The 27,615-nt window shown below is 36.0% G+C and overlaps 1 protein-coding gene across 2 annotated transcripts in view; it reads right to left on the minus strand.

Moving 5' to 3' along the window:
* LOC145664233 (L-asparaginase-like) overlaps positions 1 to 24,882 on the minus strand; it is a 112,467-nt gene extending 87,585 nt beyond the window's left edge. For both annotated transcript variants that reach the window (XM_081730707.1, XM_081730706.1), the window contains exons 1-2: positions 24,529 to 24,882; positions 5,155 to 5,272 (exon numbers count right to left, since the gene is read on the minus strand). In XM_081730707.1, coding sequence (XP_081586833.1) covers positions 5,155 to 5,272; positions 24,529 to 24,610 — 200 coding nt within the window. In that variant the 5' untranslated portion in view covers positions 24,611 to 24,882. The remainder of the gene's footprint in view (positions 1 to 5,154; positions 5,273 to 24,528) is intronic.
* Between the last annotated feature and the right edge of the window lie 2,733 nt (positions 24,883 to 27,615).

Here is a 27,615-nt window from a genome sequence, read left to right on the forward strand (position 1 = left end):
GAAAGTGTTGCTTGTGTAAATGTTGTGGATAAAATTGGATATTTAGAAACTTTGCCAGAAGAGCAATGCATACCAAGCATTGAGCATTTAAATTTTAAATTTGAAGTTATACATACTTTAATTAATGTTTTTGGTTGATGATTTTTGATAATGCTCTCCTGGGTTGATTATTAAATGTCAATATTGCCAAGTTGATATTGTAGCTGATAGGCGTTTTTTTGGTTAATAAATGGTTTACATTGGAGATGGCGTTTTAATTTACTGTTTTGGTATAACTGACGTTAAATGTTAGTTGATTAAAGATAGTTGCATTGAGACTAAAAACCGGAGTCTCAATGTTGTGATTGATTTTGTGCTTTTAAATTACATTTAAAACTTAGCAGTGTTTAACTTTTTTTTTTTTCAATAACTTGGTACTACTTGATGAATAGGCTCAGTACTACTTTTATTTAAAGGTTTTGCACTTCTCTCCCCAGAGACCTCCTGTCCCCTGGTTTTGTTTTAGAATTCACTTTAGGAATTCGGTGGCGTCGTCTGACGTCAGGCACGTGTGTCCTCTTTTTTTTTTTTTTTCTTGGAAAACAAAGTTTTTCCTCATTTTAAAAATAAAAACTGCAACACTCGGAATGCTCGGATTTCATGATTTTAAGCAATTTTTACATATTCGTGAATGTGTTTTGTGTTTACAAACATTGTACAAATGCAACTTATGATTTAACAGAATGTTATTGCCGACGCATTTTATAATTTTTTTCCTGCATTTGCAAACTACCAATTATGTGTTATTGTTTGTTTTTTTTCGCTGACGGCAAAATAGTATATACAAACTTGCATTGACCTAAATTATGACTGTTATTTTCCTTTACCAAACAACAATTTTAATATTTTACATAAATCCAATATTCTTAAAATAAATAAAATTAATCATTAAATTATGATTTTGTTAATTAAAATACTGGCTCTGCCACAATATTAAGGTACTTTGGACGTACCTTGCCCAATTCGTCAGACTATTGTTATTACTGTTGTAGAAACTTCCCAAGTTGAGATGCTTGTAATATTTTAGCGTCCTTAGTTTATACGCTAAATAATAAATGTGATACTGAACGTTTTCTTTTAACATGTAGATTGAAATATATAAGAATATAACAGTGTCATTAAAAAAAAAAACTTTGTTGGATTGACGATACTGTTAACTTGAATGTATTGTAGAGTGTTACAAACGATTTCCTATTGTTGATTGTTTCATCGTACAAAACTTCAGTGTTTTATAACGAGGACATTTCGAGATAAATGATCCACTCTGTGTATATATATCACAAGAAAAGAAATTACTGTAATTTACATGAGTTAAACTACCCTGTATAATATTTACTATTCTTATAATCAGAAGATAAAACCTGAATTAAGTTCCGAGATATCAGAGTTTATATTATAAAGATAACTGGCTTTGCATGCTTGCCAAGAATAATAAAATATAACTTTGTTTATAAACTCTTTACTTAGTTGTAAATATTAAGTATTATTTTGAATACGAAGATATGTATTTTTTGTATTTTTCCATGAGGTAAATGTTGAAAGAGAATTGCAAAAGTGTCTGCAATTCTTGAACCCTTTTGTGGGTTAAAAGGTAATAGGACAATACAAGGTGTGTTCAAAAAGAAATCGAATTTTTGAAATAGTGTGCCAACCGACAGAGGGATCGTGCTACGGCTACTGACTTCATCTAGTAGCAGGTTCAGACAATAAATTACCATCTACCTCATTTCGCTATGACCGTTAGTTGCTGAGCTACAGCCGCTGAAGTAAGCACAAGTTGTTCGTCAGATTAATGATACAGTGACAGTGAAAGAGCTTGAAGAACAACTGTGTGTGTGTGTGTGTGTGTGTGTGCTATAATCTTGGCAAAACATCTACAGATGCATTTCAGTTGCTTTTCAAATCATTCAGGGGTCTCTTCGTCCAAAGAAAGCATGTATGAGTCTGTCAGAGATCATGTGATCTTGATTGTGTTTTTTGATTGGAAAAGCATTTTTCATCATGAATTTGTATCGCGTGATCAGGTGGTAAACGAACAGTTTACCAGGACATTTCAGTGCGGTTGAAGGATGTTGTGGAGACCTGAATTGTGGGAAAACAATACTTGGAAGGTGCACCGTGCCAATGTGCCTACTCACGCTTCGTTCTTCATCCGCAGTTATCGGGCAAAACATCAGACTCTTGTTATGCTTTATCTACCCTATTCTTTGAACCTAGCCCTAGAGACTTTTTCCTGTTTCCCCAAACTAAAAACCACGTTGAAAGGGCGTCATTTCCAAACTCCAAAGGAGATTCAGGATAATGAGACAAGAGACTTGTGCGCCATCCCAGAAAGTGCGTTCCAGAAGGCTTTCCAAAAATGGAAGAGAGGTGGAAACGCGGTGTATTTCTAGAAGAGGGGGATTATCTTGAAGAGGTAGTGCTAAAAATGTCCAATGAGCAATGAAGCTGTGATAGCAGAAGTTCGATTTCTTTTTGAACACATCTCGTACTTCTTCCATATTACGCAAAACCCTCAAAACAAAACGAAGTCATTTTAAGAGTGCAATTTTCATTCCCCTAGTGAAAGAGACTTATGACTGTAATGGTAATAACTGTTCCCATAACAGTGGAGCAAATAAGAGCATCACTGTAAACAATTACGGTCATGTTTACTGACCGATTACCGTCAATTCTGGCTGCCAACTGATTACCCTCAAGTTTACGGTATTGGTATTAAAGTTATGGTAATAGGGCATAAATACGGCCTTTTTTTATGGTCTGTAACCATAAATTTTACAGTAATACCGTGGATTTTAGAGTAATCAGTTGGCATCCAGAATTAACGGTAATCGGTCAGTAAATGTGACCGTAATTGTTTACAGTGTACGTAGGCTCTTTTAGCGGAGGTATACTCCCCCTGGCACACAAAAGGGTTTAATTATAATTAAAATTTTACTTATTTTTTACTCTGTGTTTCACGCATTCGTTGAAAGAGGATCTGTAGAAAAATTCTTGAAATAATAATAATAATAATAATAATAATAATAATAATAATAATAATAATAATAATAATAATAATAATAATAATAATAATAATAATAGAGATACATAACTCAGAGAGTCAGTAATCCTCAGTGAGTCAATGGATTTAGATTTTTGAACGGAGTAATTATAATATAAACCAAACTCCCTCGCATAAAGCCTCGAAGGACTTAAGTCAACCATCCGGCATTTCAAAATTAGAAAATATAAGGTCGGAACATCGCTAGTTCCATTGCAGTTATTAATTTTTATTTTGTTCGTAGTCCGCCACCTTTTCTTTTCAAGTAGTTCCTCAATTGTCCTCACGATACAGGGTGGACGTCTCACTCCTAACGGACTTTTTTTCTAATTGAAACTATGGGTACATGTTACATATATATCAGTGTAATTCATGTTTTTGAAAGAAATTTTTTTTAAAAAAAAAAGTAGGTATAATTCGTTATTTACAATAATACTTTTTTCACGTTTCATAAAGGAAAACCTCCGGTGAAACCTTACTGAAATCTTAGTCTCAATTCAAAAAATTAAGTTCACTAAGGTTTACTCTGTGGACATTCAAAAATTACGTTACAATGGACAATTACATTTTTTGTTGTTTATCACTCTAAGAAAGAACAAGGTGTTTTGTGCAGTGGATATAGTAGAAAGGACAACAAGTGATACAAAAATAATTATTGTTTGTTCAGAAAGTTCCATGATCCACTTTTAGGATTTAGGATTTAGATTTCTGGGCTTTCAGCATTTAGGGTAATTTATTTAGCCAGTCACGTATGAAAAAAGACGTCCCTCGCGAGTACACTGTCCGGGAAAAGGGAAGGAAGTGGTCTGGGATATATAAGTAAGGTACCACTCTGGTATTTGCCTGGTGTGATGAGGAAAACCCAGGAAAACCTCATTCAGGATGGCTGGCCTGAAAAAGCTTTCTACACGTTTTCGACCGAGTGCCAGCACCGGGAATTGAACTCGGGGCCACTCGCACCGAAGGCGAGAGCGTAAGTGACTATGCCACCATGATGCACTTTTATTTTACAGGAAAATAACACCAGTAATGACTCATTAAACATCAAGTTACACTAACACTTACGATGATGATGAAGATCACAGTGTTGATCGAAATTATTCAAGATTTAAAAAGATATTCGTCGCGGGACAAAGATAGATCGACTGATATTTATGTGATCTAGTTTTCCCCAGTGATCTCTTATCTAATTCAAAACTAGATCCAGTACTATTCACCTTCGGTTATTTCATGGGATCCGGTATGTAAGTTCGGCTTGGAAATTGGCTAAGGTTAGTTTTAAACGGAAGCATTTATCGTGGTAGATGTGCTGCCAAAAATCTCGTATAATATTCTATAGCATAGGAAGTATATGGTTCTTTTACACGGTAGCATTTTGATAAGCATCTTGTTGTGACGTAGCAAACAAATCACTGGAGAAGAGCGCAATTATGGCTCCGAAAATAAAGCGTGAAGTAGCTAGAGCTATATTAGTTGTAACAACAGTTCTCCCCGGTTATATTGAAAAACGAAAACCACAAAGAAGTGTGTGGGCAAAGAAGGATGTTGCAGAGGGATGATAATATTTCAGTTCTTTGTATGGTAGAGAAAGAACTGAAGTCTGAGGATCCTATTGCATTCAAAAACTTTCTGCGTATGGATAATGAAATATTCGAAAAGTTCTTTGTACAAACAAGGATGATCCTCATATTTTTCAATCACGATAAAAATAGCATCCCTACTCCAACTCATTTTTCTTTAATACAATTCAATTTCCCACACAAAACAAGAGCATGGATATTTGGCACAAAATCTTTCGCTACCTTTTAACATACAACGGCGCTGCAATCGGACCAGAAATGCTGGGGAATACTACGAAATAGAGCGGGTTCTATCGACAAGAAATGCCATAGGATATGCCATGACATGTGAAATGCTATAGCATTTGCTATTTTACACGGTAGGATATCGATGATGCGATTTTTGCTACAAGAAATGCTATCGATAAATGCTTCCGTCTAAAACTAGCCTTACATTTATAATACAACGATTGAAAACTAAAGACATAAAGAAAGAGTAAATTTCATACTTACGGAAGAACGCATGGTGAGTTCGGCGCATTTCCAAACCTCTTTTCTGCATAATCCTGGTCATGAAGTTGTGGAAATGAACGTATACAGCTTGCCAGTTTATTTGGAATAGGTCTTAAAACTGTGAATACAGAAAATAGGATATTTCATGGTACAAGGAGAACACTTTTACCGAAACAAAATATTACTTTAACCGCAAGGAAATGTTTCAACCTTCAAATTAATGGAATAGGCGCATCTAAATTCATGTAAAAAATTAATCATTATACTGTATGTATAGCTTGAAACTTTTATATCAAAAGTAACGTTTTAATCATGAGAAATGAAATGAAATCTTTTAGCTTTTGTTCCACGGTTATGCCGACTAGGCTAAAGAAAACGATGATGATGAGAAATGAATGAAATGGTGGAATGAAAAAAGTGAGAGGAAACGGGAGAACCCTGAGAAAACGCACGCACACGGTGTTTGTCCACTATAAAGCCTACTTGGCGCGAACTGGGATCGAAGCAGGGACCTACGCTCTACCATTGAACCACCGTGGCCCCGTTTTAATCATGATGCTAAGCTACTCCTACAAATGAAAAATGTAGCTTATATGAAAAAATTTAAAATATCAATTCCCTAAGCTGCAAAATAATATTGGAAAAACTATTTTCAAAATACATTGAAAGATACTTGGTACAGTGTATTTATTTTCTAAAATTGCAAAATAATCTGTAACCAGGGCCGGGTTTAAGGGGGTGCAAAGGTACATGTGCAACCTCCGTCGGCAAAATCAATAGTTTCAGACAATTTTCTGGAGGTTGAAGCAAAAGGATTCATCGGGAGCAGACACACAGCATTTCCAGGGCAATTCCTTATTCACACCACACATGCCTAAAGGCATTTAAAAATCTCAAAAAATTAATTCAAATATACTAGCAGTTATTTGGTGCACTCCCCTCAGAAAGTCCTGGATCCGGCCTTGTCTGTAGCCATAGAATTCGAAAATATATATATATATATATATATATATATATATATATATATATATATATATATATCCAATGTAAAGAGAGTAGGATTGAAGCCCACTTTATCCAGTATATACCTGAGCGTCAAGGGGCGGGCTTTAGCCCCTATAGCTCTCCCCTTGGATCCGCGTCTGTATATTTATGCAGGATTGCCCATTTTAATCTGTCCACGGAAATATCTTGCCATTTTCTTCAGTATAACCAGACCTTTCCAGCGATACCACTTACATGTTCGTATCATATCTGAACTGGAAAAATTGAAAAAAAAAATCTGAAAAGAATCACCACCTGGGAACACTTGCGCCCGGCCCCGGTTTCGCATAGGGATCTCAAAAAAATCTGAGAATACCCAAAGGTACACACGATCCGTATGCACATTTCTAATCTGATATCTTGAAAACTAAAGGCGTGAAAAAATTTTTGAAATTGGCTTTAAGAAAAAAGTAAAAAGTCACGCCCCTCCGCCCCACTTGGCTCCTCCAAGTTGACCATCCAGTTCCAAAATGCATCTGGGGTGTTTATTGATCCATCCTTGATTTGACCAATAATTAAAAAAAGAAAAAAAAACTTGCTTAAATACCTACTATAGAACCTAAATAAGTGGTCAATACTACGCCATGGCAACAAAAGTTATCAAAAATCCTAAAAGGGTTAATCCAGTTAAATTAGGACTTTCCTGCGGAAAATTCGAAGAATACTGAACTTTTCCCTACATCTTAATATTGTCATTATAAACAATATAGCCTATCAAAAGTCTCCATCGATTTGACGCTTGTTAAGGATTTAATAGCGGGTCGAAGTTCAAGAAAAAAAAATATTTTTCGTGAAAATCTCGTAAACTATTGACCCTACGACAAAAGCAGTTATTTGAAAATTTGTAGCTCAGAAAATTTTCTATAAGAATGGTCCTATTTTTCTTTTCGTAGAAGGAACCCATTTAGGAGATATTCCTTGAGAAACTTGTTATAAATGTATAAATGGTACGTATAATTGTATAAATTGGATGCTTACTGAAGACATTCTGTAGGCTCATAACTTATACCCCGAGATCATAGGCGGAGTTTGCCATAGCATATTGGGGGGGCCATCCAAGGGATCTAGGTAAAGGGTATTTAATGACTTCAACGGCTTTACTGTCATGCTAATAGTTGGTATGATATGTAAAAGATGTAGTGGAAAAGGGTAAAATAAATAAAGAATTGCATTAATTTTAAATCTTTAATAGTTAAAAAAAGTATTAAACGAGTATTAAGTTAAAAGCATTAAGTTAAGGATTTAACTTCTTTATGAGTTAAAACGTATTAAACGATAAACAAAAACATTAAGTCATGACATTGAAAATGATAGGTCTAACTATTGCATTGAGAACTTCGAGAAAAACACATTTTTAATTATTGAGTAAATGATCAATACTTTGAGGGTTTAGGCCTATTTTTACATAAGGGTTATCTTTCTTTTTTTCCTTTTTTGAGCTGTAGATATCAACCAAACTCTCTATATCCAATTTTCTTACAACATCTGATTCTGAGTATAGGACCATTAAGTTGTTCATCCTTTCTTGTCCCATAGTGCACCGCAACCAGTTGTGAATCCGCCTCATTGCTGAAAAGGATCTCTCACAGGTGGCACTATTTGATGGCAAAACGAGAGCAATCTTCAAAAGGATGCCAAAACTTGTGTATGTCTCTGAGCCGGTCGTTAATACAACTTCCATTAATTTTGCAACAATTTCTTTTAGCGGGTTTCTTTGCAGATCTATACCAGAACTTTCCATAACTCTTCTTAAAACTACCATTTCTGCCTTTAGTATAATATATTTCTATCAACTTCAGGTATAGAAAACATTTTGATGAATGGTTCTGCTCCAGCTTCATCTACTCGGATAAACCGTTCGCTGGCATCAGCTATTTCCAAAACTTCGCCGCTGAACCTTCTTTTAAGCTCTTCTGTTAAAATGTCTTACAAAGGGTAATAAAAGTCATTTTTGTACTTATTTTTGACAAATTCATCCCTTTTCTGCAAATTAGTGGTTTCAGGATACATATCTCTATCTCTCTGGCCTACTGAACTACAAATTACAAAATCATCTAGGGTTTTCGGTATCACTCGAGGTCGTTTAGGCTTGGAGCTATTATCTGTAGCTATACCACTCTCATCTTTGTTTTGAAAAATCCTTAGGTCAAACTCGTTATCAAAAGCCTTTATGTCTAGCCATTTCTTGTCCCATGAGACTTGGTTTCGATTGTTAGTTAGCTCTTCGATCACACCCCTAGCAACATTTGAATTTTGTGCAATTGATGAGTCAGCTTTTTGTAGAGCTTGGTTAAGTACATTGATTAATGGCAAGCAGGGAGCAAACACTGACAAACATACGATAAAATCCAGTGAGGTTACAGACGAAAGCAGACCCTTTGCTTCAGGGTTTTTGGGATTCCTTATGTCAGAAGCTGTAGCTGTGAGTGCAGCGATAACTACGGAGTAGTTTCTTTTTACAGATAAAACTGAATTGGCTCTACAAGGCCATCGAGTATCGCTTAGTTTGTGAATTTCATGAGGTCCCGGGCTGGTAATGTTTAGCTCTCTCTGAACTATATGAAACTCAGCGTGTGTGTCAGGATAGCTGAAGTATTGGTACAGACATTGCATAATGTTAAAGAAACTGCAGCTTAAATCGTTGTCCTTGCAAGCTGCAACTAGAACTAGGTTTACTTTGTGGGCCAAGCAGTGGACATAGATTGCGTAGGGGTTTTGTTTTTTGACGATAGCTTGTAAACCATTGTTTATTTCAGACATTACACTCGCTCCATCATATGCCTGGCCAACCATCAACGCACTTAATCCAATATCTCCTAATTTTTTAAATATAACATCAGCTAATGAAATAGCAGACCTTGAAAGTGACACATCTTCAATGGCTATTACTCTTTCTTTGATCTCTTGTCCTACTAAATGCCTGATGCAAATGCAAAGCTGCTGAGTTCTATGGGATTTTGCTTCATCTACCATTAGTGCAAAAAATCCACAGCTATTTATTTCGTCTACAATCACTCTTAAAACTTCTATTTTTATGATGCACAACAATTCGTTTTGGATATCAGGGCTAGTCATGTTAAAATACTTATTGTATTTTTCTTTGAAATTTTCATCGTAGTTAGAAAAAGTCACATAATTCCAAGAAATTTCCTTTGTTGCCTGACATATCAGACTCATCATGACCCCTTAGAGATAAACCCTGATTTAACAGATATAGCAATATATCTATTAACTTTTTCATATAGTATCTGTTTTCTAGTACTAGTTCTTTGTGGTTGTCGGACAATAATGTTTGCACGGACTGACATGGTTTTCTGTATTCAACCCATTTTGTCATAGAAAAAGAATGTGCTATGCTAATGGCATGCTTATCTAATTTCTCACCAGCCTTTTTCCAATTTTTCATACCCTTTTCAACAAATAACTCTTCTCTGTTGCTTGAGGGAAATTGCCTACAGGCAAAGCAATAAACTGCATCGTTTTTAATGCTGTATTCTACCCATTCATGCTTTTTGTAGTACAAAACAGAAAAGTTACGCTTTCTACTACCTAGAAAGTCTGTCAAAGGAAAATGCTGCAAGATTGGACGAGCTGGTCCGCTACAAAGATCACCTAGGTCATTTGCTGAAATTCCAAGCGAAGGCGCAAGTTCAGTCTTTCTTCCTTCATTACGAGATGGCAGCGTTTGCAGGTTAGGAGTCTGTTTACAAGCATCACTTTGCACTGCTGGAGTGTTATCCATAGTTGAAATACTATTATTTGCAATAGGTTTTTGTTCTCTTTGTTTAAAAAACGAACGAATGTCAGGCTTAGGTTTTTTGCTCATTGTTTATACACACATAACACACCACACTGTCTAAAACTCACGAGATGACGGCTTACACTGAACTACTGAACTGACAAAAATGGCAGGGTTGGCGGCGCGTGTTTGACAGTCAGTGTTGCCAACGGTAATGTTGCATTTCACTGCAGCGACCAAAAAAAATATCCCTATACATTGGGTAGCCTCAAAGATGTGTTTAATCCATTTATGATAATGAACGAATTATATTTTTCAGTAACAATCGTGAAAAATGGTTAGGAAGCAATACAAATAAAGAAGATGTTATTACTTTTTAACGTAACAGGTATAAGTTGATCAGTTGATTAAATAATGATATTAAGCACCTAAAAAGGTTTAAATTGTTTTAGCTTAGATTTTTTGGGACTCCCATAACTCCGCCCATGCCCGAGATACACCTGTCGGGAACTATGGGGACAACCCCACTGACTTCTAAGACGCCGTTTTTAGTTAAGTTTTTGGGACACTAAACTCTAATACAATAGTAATGCACTCTAAATACACTACTTCAGATTTCACATCAATACAAAATTTCCCGCTTGAAGAGAAATTTCCACATATTTGGTACCACTGAGTGCCAAGAGGCAGGTGGCACTTTCGCCAATCCCTAGAGATTCATCTAATACATGGCTCAAATAGCACTCTTATTGGCTGAAAGGCAGAAATTTTGGCACCGGAAATTTTGGCACCAGTAGTTTTGACACGGTAATTTTGGCACCAAGAAACAAAGCAAACGGAAATTGTGGCACCATTTATAATAGAAGTACAGAAAATGTGAGAAGATACTCTGAATGTAATAGATATTTAAATTTACATGCTATTAACTAGAACTGCTCCAGCGCGACGAATCAAACCAGTGACGAATGTACAGTCAGCGACAAAATTTCTTTCTCTTCTGTAAAATTTATTTTGCTTCGGTGCCAAAATTTCCGGTGCCAAAATTACCGCGCCCCCTTATTGGCTACGTACCGATGACGTCACAAAGTTTCAAGTTCAACCTGCTACTATGCTTGTTGCTTTCGTTTCTTTTTCTGTGTGTGAGTGTTTAAAAAAAGAGAGAGGAGATTATCAATATTCTTACTTGTGAAATACATTGCATTATAATTCTTGATTTATGTCCACTTTTTATGCGATACAAATATATTATCCTTAAATAAGTCTTCGTCCTAAAAAAGTTTTAAAAAAGTTAACTACTCACCACACATAAATGTTATTACTGTCTACAATGAATTTTAACATTTTTATTAGATCACACATTAGCTGATGGTGCTTCCAATACAATAAATGAAGGGTAAGGGGAAAAAAGAAGGAATGTCACAAAACTGCATTTTCGAGAAAACGGAGTTTGAATATTGAAAACCACATAAAAAGAATAGGGTTAGTTACATCTTTTGCCCCTTTTTACGTGAACATTTTTACATCTACGTATGCATGACATATACAGTCAAATAGTACTAAGAGTCACCAACAGATAGGACAAAGCACCCGAAAAAGCTTATACATGGACATTCCTTGTTTTTTCCCCTTACCCTTCAAATACACTGGCTTTTGCAGAAATCGTGCACTTTGTAATGCAACACCTTCTTTTGATTTCAAATTTACATACAGAACTTGAGTTTCTCTCACTTGATGATGAAAAATTAAAAACGTCTTGGTATAGTTACTTTTACCATGTACAAATATTGTTCTCAAATTAACTTTACGTTACACGCTTCAGTTCGTCTTCATTTACATCTAAGAGTAGGTCGGGTTTAGAAGTATTATGCGGCAAATAGCGTTGTAGTGTCTTTATAGATAAGCCATACTCTGTTCAATTACACGGAAAAATGTCCACCAACTTGAGCTAGATGGCTATTGTTACTTAGTATTGTTTATGAACCACATAAGGATACCAACTGGAGCATATAATGTAAATTGTATTACATTTTGTTGGAGTTTAGCGCCCCTTTCAACACCAAGGTTATTATGAGACATGGACCTACTGCTTCACGTGGAATCCGAAACACATGAGATTACAAGGGGAATCGAATCCGGATCTCCCGGTCCAAAGACGTGTACATTATTGATATGGCCACGAGATAGTTCCAGACAATGTAAAGTTAATCCTGTTTTTCTTTAGAATGAATATACTAAGGTCAACTTTATATCGCCTTAAACTTTAAAAATGTGGTTCCCAAGAGCCAGCCTCCTAGAGGGTACTTGAAGAACAAGCGATGGATCACAAGCTAAAGACAGAAATAAAATATAAAATTATCAATAAACTTAGGAGATGTTACGTGTTTGACATTTTGTCTTTCTTAGACTCTCATTCGAGATTTTTAAGTAATTAAACACTTAATAAATGTAAACAGATGAAACATGGTGAGTGGTTTGAGGTTTGGGGTCCCGTTCAGCAGCAAAACTATATGAGACGTGAAGATACAGGGTAACTTAAATTCCTAACTACAAAACTCTGGTATGTGCGGAGTTATGGGGGCAATGCATCCCCAACTTTTTGACACAAAATATGTTATTCATATTAACTCCACACTCGTGTAGAAAATATTCCACAGCTCTGAGACCGACCTAAAGGCTGCTCCCAGCAGACAATTCCTAACTCCGCCCATGAACTCAGGTCTCCCATACTGAAGATGTCTATGCTAATCATATAGCTACGAGGGAACTAAAGATGAAAATATGGTTATTATTGTATTATCGTACTATTATTATTATTATTATTATTATTATTATTATTATTATTATTATTATTATTATTATTATTATTATTATTATTATTATTATTATTATTATTAATTACATTTGCTTAGCCGCGTTACTGTCAGCCGGTGCCTCGAGCATTCAAAACCGGCGAATTATCATCATTGCGAATGTTTTTTTTCTTCATTTGGGATTCTTTATTTCTTAATTTGGAAGGAAAAACAGGAAAAAAAGAGTGAAATGCGGAGCAAAATCGAAACAAGGGACTTGGACAAAACGACTACAAAACAACAAAAATAAAAATAACTTTACCTCTTTACTTGACTCTTGTCTAATTTCCCCGCCTTGTATGTTTGTTCTGTGTGTTTTATTGTCTGTTTAATTTTGTGTTGTGTATGTAGTTTACCTCATGGCCATCTTCTTTTCTTCTTCAGGTTTTCAACCTGTATGCTCGGTTTCTCTGGTTTCTCCCTGTGTTTGTCTCGTGTGTGTTCTATTTCTACTTATTTCACTTTTTACACTAGTCTTTCACCTGTATGTCTTTTCACTTATTTTACACTAGCACTGCACTCACACTGTTTTTACACCAACACTTACTATTTCTAAGTTTAAAAAAATCCCTGACCTACACCAAGAAAAAACTAAATTTTCAGAGGAAACACACATTTGACATTTATTTGTATCGAAGTTCTTTCCGCATTTCACTACAATGCAATTCGGTTCTTCATATGATCAGTTTTGAATTTCTACAACGATGCTACTAATGTTCTCCGTTACGCGCCTTTGCCTATTCGCAGTCCCGTGTATGCTGGCTTGAGATCCAGGGCTCACTCTGAGCACTTAGTGCAGGCCCTGGTCCGTTGTATCCTTTCGCTCGCATACCCGGGCTGGGACCGTTATGCCAACTTATGTTTGCAATGCTTTCGCTGGGATCCGTCACTGAGACACTTCGGTTTCTACGAGGTGCCGAACGACACTTTCACACTCACACACTCTTGCATCGGAATTCCAGTTCCTGACCAAAGGGCCGGAGATGCAAGGAAAGACATATTCCTGTCCTCGGTGGAAACACGGTGATCCAGTGCTTGTTTTCCCAGGAGTCCTTTCTCCGGTCCGAAGACTTCATGATGCATTCTTCCACTTACACTTTTCTATCTATATTCTTCTAAAAATTTTTCTTCTTAATTCAGAATATGCATTTCCTAGATTCTCCAGTATTAGACAATCTCCCTTTATTCTTAAAATTTCTTCTAGCGGTTTTTTCTTTTATCTGTGTTCTTAATTCTAATGTGTCTTCTAATAGTGGGCACCAAATAACGTGATGGCCAGGACTTCCCTTTTCTCCACATTCATAGGTTGAGTTGGGATTTGATTTAGGTCTATATCTTTCGAAGATATTACGGAAAATTCTATGTAACCGTTGTGCCTCAGTATGTTCCTGCCATTCTTTGTTCCAAAGTTGTAATATGATGTTGTTAATTTCTTTTCCGTCTTTTAGGTCTTTATCAAAAATTGCTCTTATATTCTCTTTGTCTTCTTTTCTTAGCCAATAATTGGCTGCTATTTGCAGCATTACGTAGTTCATCGGTTTGATCCCTAAAATCACACAAAGTGCACTATGAGATGTGGTGCTGAAGCTCCACTGATTCTAATTAATAAATTCCTTTGTGGTTTGTTGACATAATTTTTAAAGGTCTTGTTTTTTAATATCCTATCTATCCAGAAGCGTATCCTACAGTAGCTGATAGTATAGTTTCTTAATATAATTTATAATTTTTAATGGCAACCTGTATCTATTTCTTGTTATAGTGGTTAGTTTATTTGCTATATTATTTCCTATTCTTCTATTATATTTTAAATGCTCATCAAATTTTAATCTAACATTATGCCGAGATATGTGTTGAACTCTATCCACTCTTACACCATTTAATTTTATAATTGGATTTCTCTGCAATTTCGAGCCCAAAATTAAGGATTTAGTTTTCTTCGGTGGTATTTTTAATTTGCTCGCCATGCTCCATTCTTCGAGTATATCGGTTATTTTTTATTTACTTTTTCGTATAGTTCTCGACGACTATTTCCTTATGTTGTTATTACGACGTCATCTGCAAAAGCCACTATTTTATCTACTTCTTGAATTTTGTTTAATTTTTCCAGACAAGGTTGTAGTTTGATATCCCACAGTACGGGCCCTAATATTGACCCCTATGGGCATTCCTTCTCTGCTTTGATTTCAATATCCTCCTCTTCATTGGGTATTATTACTTTTCTATTTTCTAAATAGTTCTTTATTAAGTTTACTAGGTATTCTGTCATTTGCAATTGTTTTATGTTTTCTATTAACCATGGAAACCGTAAGTTATCGAACGCACCTTCGATATTGATGAAGTCGTATTTGTTTCATATGTCTTTTCTCTTATACTGTTTATTAAGGTATTTATAGCATCTTCCGTCGACTTACCTACTCTAAAGCCAAATTTACGTTTATCGTTAGTTACACTCTATACTTTTAAATTCTATTCAGTACAACCCTTTCAATTTTTTTTATATGTTTTTTAATAGGCAAATAGGTCTATATGAGTTTACTTCCGATGGGTCTCTTTCTGATCCTTTTGATAATATACTTAATTTCCATATTTTCCATGATTCTGGAAATTCTTGTTTTTTCACAAGTAAGTTAAAGAGCTTTGTTAGGTAGGGGGTCCACAAATCTCTTGTCTTCTTATAGATTTCATTTTTTATATCACCTATACCAGGTGATTTTTTATTCTTGAGTTTTTTGATGATCTTTTCCATTTCTTTGTTAGTCACATTATCTGTTTCTGGTATTACTCCTGTACGTAATTCGGCCATTTTGTTCCTTAATTTGGCATTCCCTTCTGTATCGTATTTTTATCTTTAGGAGAAAAACTATTCTCCAAAACTTCCAAGGTTTCTTCTCTGTTTGAGGTATATGTTCCATCTGGTTTCTTGACCTATTTAATATTATTGGGTTTATTTTTTGTGTTATAAGCTTATATGGTACGCCCTATGGATCTGTTTCAATATTTTTCTTTAGGTATAAATCCCAGTTTCTTTTCTTTGCTTCTAAAATTGCTTCTTTATACTTTGTTTTCGCGTTTCTATATTTTTTTAATCTTCTTTCTTTTAATACTAGGTTAAAAGTTGCTTGTTAACTCTTTCTAGTTGACGTTGCAATTCTTTTTAATCTTTGTAGTTTGGGTGTCCAAAAGTCCTCATATATTATTTTTTCCTGATTTGCAGGGGTAGCCTCTTTAATCGTTTTGTTTCTTGCTCAATTGTATTTATTAATCTTATTAGGTCTTCGTTTTCATTTATTTGGGGTAAATTTAATTTATTCTTAAATGTTGTTCAATTTGTCTTAGCAATGTTGAAAAATGTTGATTCTTTTTTTGTGAGTCCAATCTTATTTCAAATATTATCTCCTGGTCACTAAGAGTAAGTTTATCTCCAACATACCAATTTACAATTTTGTTAACTATTTCATAAGTTCCACATGTTACATGATATGGGATGTTCCTCTACTTCCGATAAAAGTTGGTCTATTTCCGATGTTTGACACAACAAGTTCATTTTGCATTATAAAATCCTCAACAATTTCTCTTCTTTCGTCTGTTTCCGGGGCGCCCCATAGAACTGATTTTGCGTTGGCGTCTGCTAGGATCAGTATTTCTGTATTATTATTCTTTTTCTTTTTTGCCAGATTATCTGTTGGATTTTATTTATAAATTCTTGTGTTTCTAGACTATATTGAAAATATGCGTTTATTAACCATAATTTTAATCCTCCCCAATTAATTTCCGTAGTTATTATCCAATTATTGCTATATTGATTCAGTTTTAATGCCTCAATTTCTTTATTCATAATGAGTGTGGCTGCTTTTGGTTCATGTCCTCTATATATTATTTTTGAGCCTGCTGGAAAAGTTGTTAGTTTCCCTTTTAGTAAATAAGGTTTTTGTATTACTACAATATCAATTTTTTGACTTCTGACAATTTTCTTAGTTCCATTGTAGCTATTCTACTTTCTTGTGCGTTATTCTGCATAATTCTCAAGTATTGTTGGTTGTCATTCATACCGTGTATGTACATACGCCTCCGTGCCTATGTGCTCGTACCAGTTGTTCATAAACGTTTTCTAACTTCCACTATATACCTCGTCTCTCAAAAATCTCGTTAACTAATTCAAGTAACTCCCAGCCATTTGCTGGGAGATCATAAATTGTTAGCTCTATTCTATCGGCTTCTTCCAGTGTTGGATATGTTATTGTTTTTCCATTTATATATCGGGTGTTGCAAAATAAGTGTTACAACTCTTGGGAAGTGACTCCTACCACTAAGACAAGAAAAAAAGTTCTCTTGAACTTTCGGCTATTGAGCATAGTTTCGGATCTACTAGGTGCCGAAAGCGTGGGAAAATGACTTTCGGACGCCAATAGTTCGGAAACTATCCAACGTAAGGAGGGCGGATAAAAAAATCACTGAAGAAGTCATACCTGCTGTATTGAATTTTCCATGTTTCACAATCCTACCATGCACGCGCAAGGAATACCCCAAAGGAACGTAGGAAGTACCGGCTAATCTGCCAAATGCAAATTGGTCTAAATGGGTATGAATTGATAGAGTTTCTACCAGTAATTCGTTTGTATTAAGTCGATATCTGGAACAAATACAAAATGACGGACACCTTCATGCCCGTTGTATGTGGTTGCATAATCACCAGGTACGGATGCTAGCCAACAGTGACGTTCTGAGTATTAAGTGTAGCGAATTTGTACTCAAATGCTCTAGAAAGACATCTGGAGTGTCGGTAGAGCACAACAGATGAAGCAGGTGATCCACATTTGTTAAGACAAGTAACGAAAAATGCCCAGAAATGCACTGATACACTGGAGTTCAAAGCGTCGGAAATGTAAAGAATAGCATTAAAAACATAAAAGCCATTTCCAATTCACCAATAATATTTCCTCAGGAAGATCCAATATGATGTGCACTGTTGCATAGGAATAAGGATGCAGCAACTGAGACCACGTTGAAATTGTGCAAGGGGACTCACAAAGAAACTGGGGAAACTAAAGGAATGCCACTAGTGGGATCGCAGGATCGATATTGAAATGGGACAATGTGTGTGTTGATATCGACACGTAACTACTGGACAAATGTCAACATGTCCCACTACTGCTGGGACACCGTCTCATTTAAACATTACGAATTTCGTATAAAGATATTTTTAAAAAATAGTCTTGCAGTTCGTACGTGCATTCGACGCGTAGAAATATTTTGTAACATATGTTATTGTCGTGTCTTTATTGGTTTAGAAGAAAAATACTTCTAAACCAGACCTACTCTTGGATGCAAATGAAGACGAAATGAAGCGTGTAATGTAAAGTTAACTCGGGAGTCATTTTTGTACATAGTAAAAGTAACTAGGCCAAGACGTTTCAAATTTTTCATCATCAAGTGAGTGGAACCCAAGTTCTGTATGTAAATTTGAAATCAAAAGGTGTTGCATTACAAAGTGCACGATTTCTGCAGAAGCCAGTGTATTTATTGTATTGGGAGCACCATCAGCTAATGTGTGATCTAATAAAAATGTTAAAATTTATTGTAGACAGTAATAACATTTATGTGTAGTGCGTTTGTTAAAACTAATATTAGGACGAAGACTTATTTAAGAATTTTTACCGGATATAAAGTGAAAATAAATAAAGAATTATAATGCAATGTATTCCACAAGTAAGAATATTGATAATCTTCTCTCTCTCTCTTTAAACGCGCACACAGAAAATAGAGAAACGAAAGCAACAAGCATAATAGCAAGTTGAACTTGAAACTTTGTGGCGTCTTCGGTACGTAGCCAATATGAGAGTTACTTCAGCCATGTATTGGATGAACATTGGGATCGGCGAAAATGCCGGCAGGTGAATCTTATGCATCTCCAACAGAATACAACAGCGCATCTGCAGAAGCGTTTGCACAAATCGGCATTATAAGCAGTGTTGCCAATTTGGGGGAAAAGTCGCTAAATCTAGGGGATTCGATTTCCAGGATAGCGACAATTTCCGATCAGCGACTTTTTTGGTGATTTTGAGTAACAATATGGCCACTTATAAATTTAGCGACTATTGTGCTGCGAACAATTTGTCCTGCAATCAAGTATTATTAGCACGAATCAATTTAGATATACGTTTGTTTTCTTTTTGCTTAGCTGAGTCAGTGCAGGTGTTGACAAGTTGGGAAAGATGCTTATCTCCATATTTTCGCTTTGATTGCTGTTATCTCTTGTCCTCTAACGGGGACCAACTCCAATCTTTAATATCCTTTAGTTTGCTGAGTTTCCGTTTAGAGACACAAATAATACATAACCTATAGGAAGCTGATTATCTGTAGAAGCGTGAGTGAAAGGGAAGTAAGATTTTCTCTTTGTAGACTTTTACTTTTGTTCGTTTTTCTAAACTCATTTTTGATTTCGTTGAAGTGAAATTGATCATAAAGTTATATATTGTATTAAAAGTGAAATTATTATTAGTTACATGTGAACCTTTCATTTATGATTTCGTAGCGTAGATAGCACTTTGGCTTGAAATGGTCACATATCTCCTCTCTCTCTCTCTCTCGCTCTCTCTCTCTCTGTCTCTACACACACACACATACATACACACACACACACACACACACACATATATATATATATATATATATATATATATATATATATATATATATATATATATATACACAGAGTGTTGATTAATTCGTGTGTCAATTTCATTTGTTCACTGTGCAAAAGTGGTATGAGGTAAAGCCGTGGAATTTGGTATAACTTTAAACGAAGGACTTAAGTTTTGCTTCGCCATAGAAGCATGTCACTTGTACTGAAGATTGAAGAGATATAGGGTCAAATATCACATTTCGATTTTTTCCTTATGAGATTCCAATGTTAAATTCTGAAAGAGCCTGAAAAAACGTAAATCGAAGTGATAACAATGAAAGAGCTGTATGGTATGATTCTATGTCGCAAGCCAACCAAATATGTGTCAATTAAGTGTCATGGTCAGAGGTCACTCTCAGATCAAGGTCACAGGTCATCTTGAGAACCCATTTGACATGATGAGATACGGATATTGCGTTGTTTTCAGTGTATTCAAGTGTTTTCTCTTGTTTTCAGTGTATTCAAGTGTTTTCTCTTGTTTTCAGTGTATTCAAGTGTTTTCTCAAGATGACCTGTGACCTTGATCTGACCGTGACCTTTGACCTTGACACTTGATCGACACACATTTGGTCGGCTTGCGACATAGAATATATAAGAGAAAGATGAAATTCCACGAATAATTTTTTAGCGTTTTTTCACCCAAAATTGGAGTAATTTCATCCCCTATTTAGCGACTTTTTGTATCAACTTCTTGGCAACACTGTTTATGCGAATAGCTTAGATTGAAACACATGCTGTCTCTCCGCGTGCCTCTGTTCCGCTCAGATACTCAACCTTTCAGTGTTCGTGATCGAATCTGAGAAAGTACAATTCTCATTATTTAGAAGAACGAATAGAATTCACACACCTTTGATGCACGAAACCGCTACGTGCTTCATTTAAAGAAAAACTATACTTCATACAATTATTTTAAAATTAATTATACATTCTCTAAGTAATAAAAATAGGGTGCTGGGCAAGTTTAGGTACACCATATTTTGCGAAACTTATAGGTAAAATTCAAGTGCTATAGGACGGTTGAAACAGTGTTGGGTAAGTTACTTGTAAAAATGTAACGCGTTACAAGTTACTTTACTTTCTCTTAAAATGTAACGCGTTAGTAACGCGTTACTTGTCTCCAAAAAGTAACTGTTACTTTACTTCAAAAGTAACGCGTTACTAACGCGTTACTTTTAGGTCAGAAACTAAAAATGTGTAAAAAATTATGACTTCAATTTTCCGTACTACTATTACTACCGCTATATTATTATTATTATTATTATTATTATTATTATTATTATTATTATTATTATTATTATTATTATTATTATTATTGCATGTTCTGAATCGCTTTATGTAAATGCAAGGACAAATTTTTACTTGATATACGAACATTTTCATATAATGTAACATTGATAAAATGCCATACTGCGTTACTCGTAGGGATGGACACGAGCGAGTTTTCTTTGACACTCGATTCGACTAGAAACAGATATATTTGAGCTCGACTCGAATTCGGGTCGAGTTCCGAGTCGACTCGAGCCAAATCCGGTGTGTACTTTCGAGTACATTCTTCAAGTATATTACATAGACAGTATAATTATTATCAATGAAACTACTACAACTTCTATTATTATTATTATTATTATTATTATTATTATTATTATTATTATTATTATTATTATTATTATTATTATTATTATTATTATTATTATTAATTATAACAACACTCTATATAAAAAGAAAGATAGGCCGTTTGTATTTGAATACTAAAAAACTAGTTGATTGCCAACCTCGGTAGTCGTGAAGTCTAGGAGTCAAGGACATTGTTCATGAGCTTCTGAATTTGGAATGAGGGTCTAGGTTGAGTATTCGGGTTCGAGCCAAACACTGTTAAAAGTTATAGGGCACTGGCCAAATAACTTCAAAACTGCTCGTCCCGGGTTTAGAATTGTCAACGACTCTAGCAGCTCGGCTCACAGCTCATTCACTATCGACCCGAACCAAGAAGTGAGCCGAGCCAACAGCTCACCCAACCGACCCGGCTAGAGCCTTAGGCTCAGTTCAGCCGAACCGAGCAAATGGCTCATCCCTACCAAGCCAGCTCGAGACGATGGTTCACTCCAATTGAGCCGGCTCGAGCCATCTTCTCAGTTGAGCCGAGCCGAGCTTGTTATAAAAAATCTCTTGTGGTCTCGTTATCGAGACGAGACGAGATGCGAGCAGTGTCCCCTCTCGTGAGCAACACTAGAAGTATTCCATGGCTTTCGTTTTCCAGTGTAATCAGGCCATGATTTCAAGACGACTTAAAACGAACGAGCCATTTATCAAACTCGACTGGACTCGAAACTCGATGCGAAAAACTGAATCGGCTTGGAACTTGACTCGAGGATATTACCCTTGACTTGACTCGAAACTCGACTTGAATTCGAGTCGAGTCGAGTTTTAGCTTTACTCGTGTTCATCCCTATGCGTTAGAAAAATGGTTGCTTATTATTATTCTGCTAAACTAATTATATAATAATAACAATGTTGTTATGTAAAATTAAAAATAAAGAATATAGAGAAACATTACACTACTCTATAATCAACGGGATTCTAGGATAAGCAAACTGATCTGAAAGAACTCCAATATTACATACCACCAGCAAACTATTTTCTAGTAATAAATTAGGTCTGCTCATCAAAACACAGTTTATTCATATTAACTCCATACTGTAAATCGTTAATTACGGCACCCTAGTTGTTGATAAATATTTTCCGCCGGGACACTTCCGACACTTTACTTTTAAATTCTGTCCACCATCATCCTCGGTCCAAGAAGAAAAAAAGTATTCTTTCAAATGTTCGAACGGTAAAATATTTTCCTTCTCCATCTTTATAAAAACAACAGTAAAATAGACTACCGGTATCATTGCACTCCTAGTTCACTCACTGAATGTATTGATTTTGAAGCTGTCAAAATCTACGACAAAATATTCCAGGTGCTTGCAATCAGTACACGTGATTTCCCTAAGGCTGTCCTCATCTTCAAAAAACAGCAAGTGGCACTACGAACTTATCTGTTTCTCTGTGTGTCTGTGACTGTCGGCCACTGACATACATAGTTCATGCTCGATTGTTTCATTCTGAGAAATTCACTTACAGGAAAGAAACATTTGTTTCCGAAAAAAATATATACATATATTGTAGTTACTCATCCGAAATGTAACGCGAAAAAAGTAACGCAAACTAGGTATGTTACTTAAAAATTTGTAACGCGTTACCGTTACAGTTACTTTGGAAAAAATGTAACGCGTTACTAGGAAACGTTACTTAAAAAGTAACGCATTACAAGTAACGCGTTACTTGCGTTACGTTACTTGCGTTACGTTACTTCCCAACACTGGGTTGAAATAAGAAGTGAGTGATATGAAAGGAAATTATATTAATTACTATTTTCTGCCAACGGAGTATTTTTGCAAATGTAGAAAAAGTATGCTTTGTGTTTATAAGTTGAGGGTTCTTAGTTTGAAATCATTACAAGTGCTATAGGAACTCGTATCCACGTATTTTCAGTAGCGTCGCTTACGCATATACCCACCGTTGCTAACGCGTCTTCTTCCTTCGTATGCACCCCGATCTACCACGCACTCATCAGCTTTGCCCTTCCCTGACTAGGTTAGATAGCATCGTGCTTTTTAGTGACCATCTAGAACAGGTTTTGTGTTTCTCGCCGTAGTTTTGTAACACATATCTGGACACATAAATAGTGAATAAATTGTAACTTTTTAACAATTACTTCTAGTGGTCTTCTTTCACTTCAGCTTTGCTAAGTTGGCTATTTCCATGTCACCCAGCGCGAATCTTTTGAAGAACAATAAGGAAGTTAGTGAAAGAATTATAATCTTTTAACAATTATTTCAACTGGTTCCTAAACTTGACCTGCACGATACACAGATTAATTAAATTGATACGGGTGTGCACATGCGAAAGTGCGAATACTCGCAAATCGTCCCTGGCTGGACCCAAGAATGTTTGAAACCATAAGGACTGAGTAGAGATATAGAGCTGCACGTATTAAGTTCAGTGATGATTTTATGGGGTGATCCTGATAAGAGCATACTTCCTAAAACTACAAAATTTCCCCTGAGGAAAACCCCCGATAGTGCTCAATAAAGATTATTAGCAGTGGCGTACTTACGATTTTGTTTCGGAGGGAGAGCTTTGCCTGGAAAATGCGAAAATTCTGCAGGATATTTCATTTATTTTACTATTTTACGTAAGATTTCGGGGGGCTTAAGCCCAGAAGCCTCATAATACGCCACTGGTTAGTATTTTCGTAGTATTGCTTTAACCCCGTGCGTATTGAAATCCCCCTCGGGATCGTCTGAAATCTTCACTGGTCAGAAGTTCAAAGACAATATCCTACTATAAAATGATAATAATAATAAAAAAATAGAAAACTTGACTTGTGTGTGAATAAGAAATCATCACTAAACACGGCACATATGAACAATAACTGCAGTTTTTTTATGTTGTTGTTGTTGTTTTGGGCTTGTGTATAGCCCGCTCCCCCCAGTTCTTTGTCACCGGAACTGGATGAGTCACTACCACTACTACTACTGATACTACTACTACTACTACTACTACTACTACTACTACTACTACTACTGCTGCTGCTGCTGCTGCTGCTGCAGCTGCTACTACTATTACTACTACTCCGACTACTACTACTACTTATATCGAGAACAGAACCCAACCAACTTCTTCGGGGCTACCGTCTCCTTCAAAGTACTACTCATTCCTACTACTATTACTACTAGTATTGCTACTAACTACTACTTTCACTACTACTACTACTACCACTACTACTGCTGCTGCTACTACTACTACTACCGCTACTACTACTTATACATAAGCCTCCTTACCACAAGAATAACATCTTAAATCTTGATAACATGTGATTCCGATTCATTATGAACTAATATGAATCGTTAGAATCACTATGATTCGTTAAAAATTAGGCCTACTGGGGGGAGCGGGCTATACTCAATCCTTGTTTTGTTTTACTTGTTTATTAGACACAGTATAGAACTCACCTCCTCCATCGTCCAACCAGCCAATTAGTCCTCCAGTATATATTACGAGAACTTTTGATTCAAGTGTATTTTCCTTCGACATATTTAATATACAAGAAAGTACAAACAGTAACTTTTCAGAGAACAGAGTAAATTTTCAAATCTTTCACTACAACGCCTGAAATAGATCCTGCATATTCTATAGAAATTTCAAAGTAATTGTGTGCATAGGATAGCTAATTATCTGCTTTTAGCACGACTAACAAAACGGCTTTTCATCTGCTTCAAGTAATTTTATATAGCATGAATCAAAGCTATGTTAGAACCGTTAGAACAAGTGGTGAGTTTTACTCATTTATTTCTTCCTCTTCGTTATTTTCTTCCTCTTCTTCTGTTTATTTTGGTATTGAATTTTTCAAATTATTTTTAAAGCGCAGACTCCAATGCATGTCACTTACCCCACTCAATCAAAGTTGTTTAGTGATTTTCTCTTCTTACAGCGGAGAGTTAGTTTAAAAGGAAAGAGTTGATCCAGAAATATATCGGATTATATAAAAAAAAAAAGAAAAAGAAAACATTAAAAATGGAACGAAAAAGTTCCAGAACTTTGGAAAAAGCTCACTGAAAAGTAATATGAACAATGCAATTGATGTCATCAAATTGATCACCTATGTGTGTTTTTGTGGCAGACATTGTATGTAATTGTAATGCAGGGAAAATAGTTACGGCAAAGTATATAATAAAAGTCGGTACCACATTTTTGTGGTTTATTAAAATATGGAAACGAAAAGATTGTAGTAATTTTCCAGTAAATAAGTGTATTACCAGATCCAAGTCTTCTGCTGAGAAACATGAAGGTCATGCTCCTATTTAGAACTTTAAAATAGTTTCAGAAGGAAACTTCTACAGAGTGTTCCTAAATGAATATTGAAGATTTCATTAAATATACATCTTATTACATATACAATACAGAAATGAAACATACCATAAAAAGAACCGTAACTCAAAGTTTTTTTTCTTTTGGTCAAAAGTTACAAACGTCCAATGTGGGATTCCCTTGTGACAGGCACACATCAAATCTGTTGTCAATTTCTTCCCACACTGAAACTAGGTTGTCAGGCAGTGTCAGCTTTAAGCCGATTGGACCGATTGCTCTCAATCGGGCCCCGCGCTAGTGCCGTCTACTCTACTCTCCAGTGCCGTTTTAATAGCTGATTAAGCCCCATGGCAACAAGTGTGTTGTGGTCCCTATGACTAAATTTTGCCCCTAATACATGTAATTAATAATACCATTCTGCTCGCGGGGTCCCCAACCAAGTGGCTATGGAACCGTTAAGATGGTTCTGCTACTCTCGGTTGTCAAGTACACACAACAACATATTGCACTACAGATACATCCATGGACAGTCTCGCACTGGAGGATGTAGGGCCTCGGCAGGAGCCTCACAAAGTATACTAAGTTCCATCTTCTTAATTTTTGCGGGTCCCCAGAGTGGGCATTTGTTCTATGACTAACAGAGGGACCCAGAGGGTCTTTATGAAAGTCAGTCATTTCGGCATTCATGGAATCCCAATACACATTTAGACAATATGATGCTGGGGCCCATTCTTCATACAGTATATTCATACTAGACCACAAATAGAGCCCCATACAGAACTTTATAATATTACAAGTTTCATTCCAATAATGGGACCGCAAGACTACATTCAACGCTGGGGGCCACCGAAGTCTGGAATGGAACTAACTACAACGACTATGCTCCAAAGCAGCAGACATGTTTTATCTTATTTTCCATGTTATTCAATATTCATTATATGCATTGGCGTCTCTGGCATGTAAAATTTGGGGGGGGACATTAAAGGAAATGATCTAACTGCTAGTGAGTATCTAAATAAATTAAATTAAAATAAAATATTGAATATTTCGTATTTCAAAATATTGGGGGAACGCGTCCCCCCGTCCCCCCGCCAGAGACGCCCATGATTATATGTATTTAGGGAGGACACTGGCCGGAATCCCTGCCCTCCTGTCCTGGTCAGTCCGAGCCTGTCCATGGACTCCACAAGGTAGGGTATGGCCTCTTCCTAACAAATAAATTAATAGTTTGGGCACAAGTAAATATTTTGTGAATTTAATGCTGCAGTAGTTTCTTTACTTTTTACTTTTACTACTCCTGTTGTAAAAATAGATATAATGTTCAGGGAGTATTCTACACACCCCGGACATAAAAATATTATTTTCTTTGAAAATAAAATGAAATGAAATCTTTGAGTTTTACGTCCTACGGTTATGCCGGTTAGGCTAAAGAAAACGGCGATTATGAGAAATGAATGAAATGGTGGAATGAAGAAAGTGGGAGGAAACGGGAGAACCCCGAGAAAACCCACGAGCACGATGTTTGTCCACCACAAAGTCCACACGGCGCGAGCTGGGATCGAACCAGAGACCCCAAGCACCGGAGGTGAAGGTCCTACCACTTTTTTTAAACTTCCTGACTTATTTTCTACTGCAACCACTTTTCAGGACTACTAGACACGACAGGGACACGAACACAGAAACATCGAGGACAGTTAAAATTCCACCCTTGCTACTACAGAGGGACTCGAACCCCCAATGGGCATTACCTCGCGATCATCAGCCTAACGCCTCAGACCGCTCAGCTACACCCACCGGCTCCACTGAGCCACCGCGCTCCCTATTGTTTTCTTTGAGTTTTTGTAAAAATGTGTATCATTATTTTGGGTGCATACCCTCTTTTATTTTGAACACTCCACTAAGTAAAAGTTCCTGGTTTTCTTACTGATTATGTAATGGGATACTATACGACGTGTGTCATACCAAGATATAATCAAATAAACCAGCCTCAGTGGGGCTCCTTTGCATATCCTTTCTCTTATTATAACTGTATTAAAAATACAAATCCAGTGGACAAATTTTGTCCTCTCCTGCGAAAAATCCTGTGGATGTATTTTTTTTAAATCAAGTCAGGAAAACAGAATGTATACTAATGCGTACTGAATAGGTGGCTGCGTATGAAGGTTTGTTTTCAAACACAAATAATCCAATGGAAAATATGTCATCCATCTTACATCAGTTCCTTAAAGTTT

Source organism: Thermobia domestica, chromosome 11 (assembly GCF_964235325.1).
Source record: "Thermobia domestica chromosome 11, izTheDome1.hap1.1, whole genome shotgun sequence".
NCBI lineage: Eukaryota > Metazoa > Arthropoda > Insecta > Zygentoma > Lepismatidae > Thermobia > Thermobia domestica.